Here is a 7,667-nt window from a genome sequence, read left to right as displayed (position 1 = left end):
AGGTACATTTTTGAAATATTTTCTGTAATATTGCAAAAAAATGTAGCAGATGCAATATTTCAGAAATATTTCTGAAACATTATAAAAGTAATATTACGTTTGCATTGCACGAATAATATTTCTGTAACATATCAAACGCAACATTGCATTTAAAATATTTCTGAAAAATTTCTGAAAGATTGCGTAGGTAATGAAAAATTGAATTGCAGGCAGTGAATTTCTACAATATTGCAGAAGAAATATTGCAGATGTAATGGTTCAGAAACATTTCTCTAATAAATGATAAACTATTATTACGTTTACATTGCACGCGTTATATTTTTGAATGTTTTACATACAACAGTGGATTTGTAATATTTCCGAAAAGTTGCTGACAGACTTTAAAACTTATAAAAAATTAAATTTATTATTATATAATTATTGCATTTTATTGCATTTTGTTTCTTTTATTAAGAATTTTCTGATATTCCAAATTTTGTCATATGGTATTTTTAATATAAAATATAAAATATTTAATAATATTTAATATAAAATAATATTCGACGCTAACTGGCAAAAAAGATTTATTCGTATATCTGTATTGTTAATATTGTTATGCGATAGCTTTATGCTCACCAAAATAAGCAAGTATAAGAAAAAAAGAAGCGTCAGAGTCAGAGGATCACCACTACCCTGTTCGATCATCGATGTCAAGCAACAAGGCGCCGGTATACTACTTGGATGGGTGACCGGCTGAGAGAGCGGATTTCTTCGGACAAATGCGCGGCGGCTATACGCACATGGCTTAATATATTTTTTTTGTTCCGGTAACAAAATATTTCATTTTTCACATATCAACAAATAGTTTTTGCGTCAATAACAAAATTTTGTTTGCTAATACAAAACATTTTTCTCAGTGTAAAATGTATTTGAAATATCTCTGAAGTGTTTCTGCAATATTTCGTAGATATATTTCAGAAATATTTCAGAAATATTGCCGAAATCTTTCAGCAAAGTTGCATTTGAAATAATTGTGCCGATTGAAACATTGCAGAAATGTTGCAGAAACGGTCGTGAAATATTTCTGAAATATTGATGAAAGGTGTAATATTTCAAATGGAATTTTGCAGAAATGTTTCTGAAATATTACATGCCGAGTGGGTATATATCTATACATATATAGTCTATATCATATCTACCCAGATAACATGCATGTTGCATAAGACATCGTAAAGATATCTTTAAAGCTACAACTACATCTATCGTAACGCTTTGATCGTGGTCGTAAGCAATGAAGCCGTCGTAAACCGTATATCTATAATGCCAATATATCTACCCAGGTAGCAAACACAAGTCATTTTGACGTCAAATACTAGTCATGTTTGTACAAATGACGTCAAATGACCAAAAAGCGACTATGTCTTTAAAAATGACATTATACTGACGTTATTCCATAACGTCATTATGACGTCTATTTTTAGTCATTTTTGGTTAGGTTAACCTATGACATCGGCGACTAATAATGGACGTTTATAAAACGTCATTTCTTAGACCATCTAAAGACGTCTTAAAGTCGTCCAAATAATGTCTTTTTGTAATATAACTATTTTTACTTCTTAATATTGTTTAATAAAGTAATAATAAAATAAAAACCACAAAATTAACTACAATGTGTTTGTTTCGCAACTTTATGATTGAAGTGGCGAATTTATGGTATAAGTGGATGTAGTTGCGTGTGATTATAGTTTTATGATAACTATTTCACGCAGTGTTATAGCTATCAAGAAGATTATCATTACAAGAATTTTGAACACTTTAAAGATGTACCTGTTATAGACAAGTACAGTTAATAAGGAAGCATCAGGGTGAGAAGATCGTCACTGTCCACTGGATCATCGAAGTCAAGCGACTCGGACGCGGTACTGTACTAGGATGGGTGACCGCCTTGAGAGCGGCTATACGCACATGGCATGTAAACAAAACAGTTAAAAAAGTTTTTTTTTTCTTAGATAATGAAAAAGAACATTTTTTTATAAACGTTTATCAAGTAGACATTTTAATATTTTAATTTCATCAAAAACATTTCTAGAAACCGGTATGTCGTACAATGGAACTATTTTTGCCGTCAATAAGACGTCAGAAAATGACGTCAATTGTCTGTGACATTAGACCGTCATTTTAACGTCATTATGCCGCCAGTTAGTGACGTCAGGAATGGTCAGTAAAGGACCAAAATTTGACGTCAAAATGACTTGTGTTTGCTACCTGGGTATAAACACATTTTTCTTCGCACGTCGAGAAAGCTGACAGGTTAGGTTATGTTGTAACGCCAGACAAGCGTCGTAATCGTAAGAGTTCAGCTGAATTCAGCTGATTAATCAATTCATACGATGAGCTTACGATAGCTATTACGACGAGCGTTACGATCGCTTAAACGGTGAACATTGCGATAGATGTCGTTGTAGCTTTAGACAACTAAGATAATCTTAAGATATCTTTAAGATATCTTTACGACGTCTTATGCAACATGCATGTTATCTGGGTATGTATATATCTCTCTGTATATATCTATGTATATTATATCTGTATATATTTCTGTATATATCTCTGTATAATCTATATATAGAGTCTTAAAGAGTGGTGAATGTGGCTGTATTCCTGAAAACAAAAGAAAAATATTAAGGACAATCGATAAAATATTTCACAAAATTGTACGTACTCAAATTTAACAGTACATACCTAAGATTTTCAAATGTCACTGGCGTCACTGCTACTGCTCCTGATGTTGATGGCTGAATGAAATCGGCAGGATAATCGGAAACTGGCGTCACTGATGCTACTGCTCCTGTGTTGATGGCTGAATGAAATCGGCAGGATAATCGGAAACTGGCGTCACTGATGCTACTGCTCCTGATGTTGATGGCTGAATGAAATCGGCAGAATAATCGGAAACTTGTTCCTGTAATAACAGCTGTGATGGTTGTTGCTGGTATGGCGGTTCTTGATGTGGTGATTGTTGCGGTGGCTGTTGTTGCGGGTAGTGGTTGCTGATGAGGTGGGAGTAGCTGTTGACTGATGCGTTGCTGCACTATATGTGATACTTGTTGTTGAAGTTGCTGTATTTCAACCAGCGGCTGACCTCTTCTGGTATATTTGCGTTTTGGCTTGGTGGATCCACTTCGCCTGCACTCAGGGGCATTGAGGTCTCCACCTCTTTTTCTCGCGCCCCGGGGGCCCAGCATATCATATGTCCGATCCGCGAGGTAACCAGGGAGCGTATTCACGTACTTCTCCACTTCTGTGGCTGAGTATTTTGAATGCAGCTGTCCACTCTCATCCTGAATCTTCTGTTTTATTAGCCAATCACGGTGCAGAGCTGTAAAAAGAGAGAATCTAAGCTTCAAGTACAATCTACAATTATCGCATGATTTAAAAAATCCATGTGGAACAGTTACTCACACTTGGCCACCATGAGGAAGTTCGAAGGAAACTTCTCATTCTCAGTATGTTTTTTGTTGATTCGCACCCTCATAAGGTGCGCTTTTCTACCGAAGACTCCTTTGAGAAGAGCATATGCCCAGTCAGCGTGGCTCTCTTCCACATTTACTAATTTATTATACGCTGCTTTGGAGCAGAAAATTCCATCTCCAAGGGGTACCTGATATAGGGGAGAACACATGCGGTTAATGATAGAAATTAGATTACAATAGAAAGCAAAAGTGGCATTCAACTCACCTTCTCCTCTGTATCTGACAAAACCTCACTAGTGGAGGTGGCCGAACTTGCAGAAGACAGTGGTGGCCTCATTGCTATAACATGAACAGATAACGTGAATAGATAATAGAAGTAGCCATTTCTAATGAGAGTGTATTTTTCACACAATCACTTCATATGCAAAGTTACACATGAGACAGCTCAGAGCCTTGATTCTTGAGTATGTACGATCAACTTTCGTATGCGTACATCGACTAATATTTAATAGGAGAGTGTTTTATATAAAACAAACTTTCTTATTGGATATAGGACATCGTACGCATATGAAAGTTATTCATACATGCTGAAGAATCGAGGCTCTGAACTGGTTTTTTAATGTAGAATATAACCTCAAACCCTTCCCACTCGGCATGTAATATTTCAGAAACATTTCTGCAAAATTCCATTTGAAATATTACACCTTTCATCAATATTTCAGAAATATTTCACGACCGTTTCTGCAACATTTCTGCAATGTTTCAATCGGCACAATTATTTCAAATGCAACTTTGCTGAAAGATTTCGGCAATATTTCTGAAATATTTCTGAAATATATCTACGAAATATTGCAGAAACACTTCAGAGATATTTCAAATACATTTTACACTGAGAAAAATGTTTTGTATTAGCAAACAAAATTTTGTTACTGACGCAAAAACTATTTGTTGATATGTGAAAAATGAAATATTTTGTTACCGTAACAAAAAAAAATATATTAAGCCATGTGCGTATAGCCGCCGCGCATTTGTCCGAAGAAATCCACTCTCTCAGCCGGTCACCCATCCAAGTAGTATACCGGCGCCTTGTTGCTTGACATCGATGATCGAACAGGTTAGTGGTGATCCTCTGACTCTGGCGCTTCTTTCTTTCTTATACTTGCTTATTTTGGTGAGCATAAAGCTATCGCATAAAAATAAACAATACAGATATACAAATAATCTTTTTTGCCAGTCAGCGTCGAATATTATTTTATATTAAATATTATTAATATTATATTTATATTAAAATGCCATATGACAAAATTATATTAAAAATGCCATATGACAAAATTTGGAATATTAAAAAATTCTTAATAAAAGAGAAAAAATGCAATAAAATGCAATATTATATAATAATAAATTTAATTTTTTATAAGTTCTAAAGTCTGTCAGCAATTTTTCGGAAATATTACAAATGCAATGTTGTATGTGAAACATTCAAAAATATAACGCGTGCAATGTAAACGTAATAATAGTTTTATCATGTATCAGAAATGTTTCTAAACCATTACATCTGCAATATTTCTTCTGCAATATTGTAGAAATTCACTGCCTGCAATTCAATTTTTCATTATCTACGCAATCTTTCAGAAATTTTTCAGAAATATTTTAAATGCAATGTTGCGTTTGATATGTTACAGATATATTATTCGTGCAATGCAAACGTAATATTACTTTTATAATGTTTCAGAAATATTTCTGAAATATTGCATCTGCTACATTTTTTTGCAATATTACAGAAACTTACAAATATTGTAAACAACTTTCTGAAAGATTTCAGAAATATTGTTAATGCAATATTATAAAAAACATGATGCAGGTACATTTCTGAAATATTTCAGATGCATAGTTACAAATGAAATGTTAACGAACTATTTCTGCACCATTTCCGAATATTTCAATATTTCAGCAACATAACATGCCGAGTGGGTTAATTCTTTACAAGTGCAGAAAGAGACAATAGTCGAACATCAATCAAGAAACCCTTAGAGTGATACCAGTGCTGTATATGAAAATATAATAAAAACAAAAAAATAGAGTTAGCGAGGGAACACAAAGGCCCACAATCACACTTGAAATAAAAGCGAAGCCCAACTTAATCAAATAATGTATTAAGATAAACACGAAACCCATTGCAATTGAAAATTGCGTAGAAAACAACAAACCAAATCTGCCGGGGTAACATGTGGAGCATTACATTGCACAAGGACTCTCACCTCTGCATATTGAAGTGAATTTCGTAAGTGACTCATATTCAAGGTTGTTGCATATTTCGTATTTTAAAAGACCCTGACTTTTCCAGGTTTCCTCGATCTAACATTCACGTTTTACAGATCTTATACTTTTCCAGATTTGTGGCAATCATGTATCATATTTCTTACACCTTATAATAGTGCTCATAAAAGTAGTCTTTAAATTATGATTTTGACAGTTGTCAGATCCTACTGCCATGAAAATATCACAATCATCAATCAAGTAAACTTTATAATTACAGCCATCTTGGATACTACACTAATTAATACTACACTAATTAATAATAAAGTATACAATCCGAACAATCACTTCTATATAACTAGATACAATGTAATAAAATACAGAAACATATGTATACTTGACTATCCAGACAGCATAATGTCTAAAAATTTTAGACATCTTTTACACGTCTTTAAGATATTTGTGCTGTCTGGGTAGTTACTGCTGTACAGAAAATATAAATTAGGAATTAATCTTCAATTGCATTACTCAAAAGTGCTTGAATATTATAATCTATTATAAATTATTATTGTTTTTTTATTTGTATTTCAATAAATGTACGGGTAATATATTGCTGTAATTGTCAATTTATTAGTTTTCAATATTTATATTTTCGGGCAAACTGTTTAACCAATGTTGCACATACTGTGGGTTAGGCAGTGGGGACTTACTTATCGAGTCCTTTACATTTGCCATTTTCCTCTCCAACTCTACCAATTTCTCCAAGTTCACCTTTTTTACACTGTCCAATTTCTGTTCAAATTTGTCTTGCATTTTTTCAACTTTTTCTTCAATTTTTTGCAGACATTCTTGGAGACTGTTGATATAATCCCTCTCTTCTCCAGGTTGATTATTTCGTTTCATTTCTGCTTTCAATGCAGCTTTTAGATCTGTATTCTCTTGCAGCAAACGTGTAACTATGTCTCCATCATCTGTGACGCTCGCTCTGGTGCATTACATATATTACTTAAATTCAGACTCTTAGATATCAGTAATTTTGCATGGACTGCATCAGTAGCATCTTTTTTGGTCTTTTTCTTATTTGTCTGAAAAAAAAAGATATATCAGTACAGCTAAATTGCCATATGTCAAACATTTGCAAAAATTACACTTACATTCAAATCACGATTGCTAATGATGGTCACATTAGATGGACCTGCTCGTGCTCGCTGTAACGCAGCATCACTATCACTTGAGTTTGGTTCCGATTCATCTGTACCTAACATGATAGGCCAACTAACTCTCTTCATAAGCATGGCATGTTCCAATGCCTCTCGAGACTCTGTAAAACAAAAAGTAAAGACTAAATTGAATTGTTCTCGTAAACTGGAAACAAATAGTTAAAAAGACCACCGTTGAACAATTTCAGGGACAAAAATAATAGTCATTTTCAGGTTATGGTTTCATGTTAGGCTTGGGAGAATATTACATACCTGCAAGCAAGCCGATTAGAGCATACCACTTGTGCTCTTTTCCATCCTCGCTGCCATGCGTAGTGTTAATGGTGTAGAATTTTGTTTTATCAAAATCCGTTAAAGATTTCGAATTGAATGCTTTTCGTTCACTTTTTCCGAGTTTCACTTTAATTTTATGCACTGGCAGTATTTCTGTTTTATTGCCACTTTTGTACTTCACCAACGCATACCACCCAGAATTGTCCACTACACTCATGGCAAAGATTTAACTAAAAAACAAGATATTTCTTTAGTTCAGACATAACATCACCACATTGTACAACGTAGAATCCGTTAACTGCGCGACTCACGGAAACGCCGCAATGGACGACGAATGCAGCTCCGCGTGCGGTCGCGCGACCTTTCGCCCTTGAAACCGGTGAACTTGGCGGACGTTCACGCACCCTTGTCCGATAGATTGACGTCGTACCACCCGCAGAAGAAGTTCAACTTATTCCACGCGTCAACG

General features: G+C 34.3%; 1 protein-coding gene across 2 annotated transcripts; it reads right to left on the bottom strand.

Annotated features, from left to right (window-relative positions):
* Nucleotides 1–2,004: 2,004 nt before the first annotated feature.
* Nucleotides 2,005–7,174, bottom strand: LOC139778393 (uncharacterized). 2 transcript variants are annotated; one of them, XM_071716307.1, is made up of 7 exons: nt 6,860–7,174; nt 5,708–6,790; nt 4,429–4,632; nt 3,715–3,788; nt 3,439–3,637; nt 2,719–3,355; nt 2,005–2,637 (listed from the first exon to the last, which is right to left on the bottom strand). In XM_071716307.1, exons 4-7 carry the CDS (start codon nt 3,784–3,786, stop codon nt 2,610–2,612), a joined length of 936 nt encoding a protein of 311 aa, XP_071572408.1. In that variant the 5' UTR covers nt 3,787–3,788; nt 4,429–4,632; nt 5,708–6,790; nt 6,860–7,174; the 3' UTR covers nt 2,005–2,609. The 2 variants fall into 2 exon arrangements, with proteins under 2 accessions (XP_071572408.1, XP_071572409.1); XM_071716308.1 differs by lacking the exons at nt 5,708–6,790; nt 6,860–7,174 and having other exon boundaries at nt 4,429–4,655.
* Nucleotides 7,175–7,667: the final 493 nt, after the last annotated feature.

This window comes from Temnothorax nylanderi, unplaced genomic scaffold, assembly GCF_030848795.1.
Source record: "Temnothorax nylanderi isolate EJ_2023f unplaced genomic scaffold, tnyl_v1.0 TNYL_tig0182_pilon, whole genome shotgun sequence".
NCBI classification, from domain to species: domain Eukaryota; kingdom Metazoa; phylum Arthropoda; class Insecta; order Hymenoptera; family Formicidae; genus Temnothorax; species Temnothorax nylanderi.
This window is presented reverse-complemented; position numbering and strand designations above follow the sequence as displayed.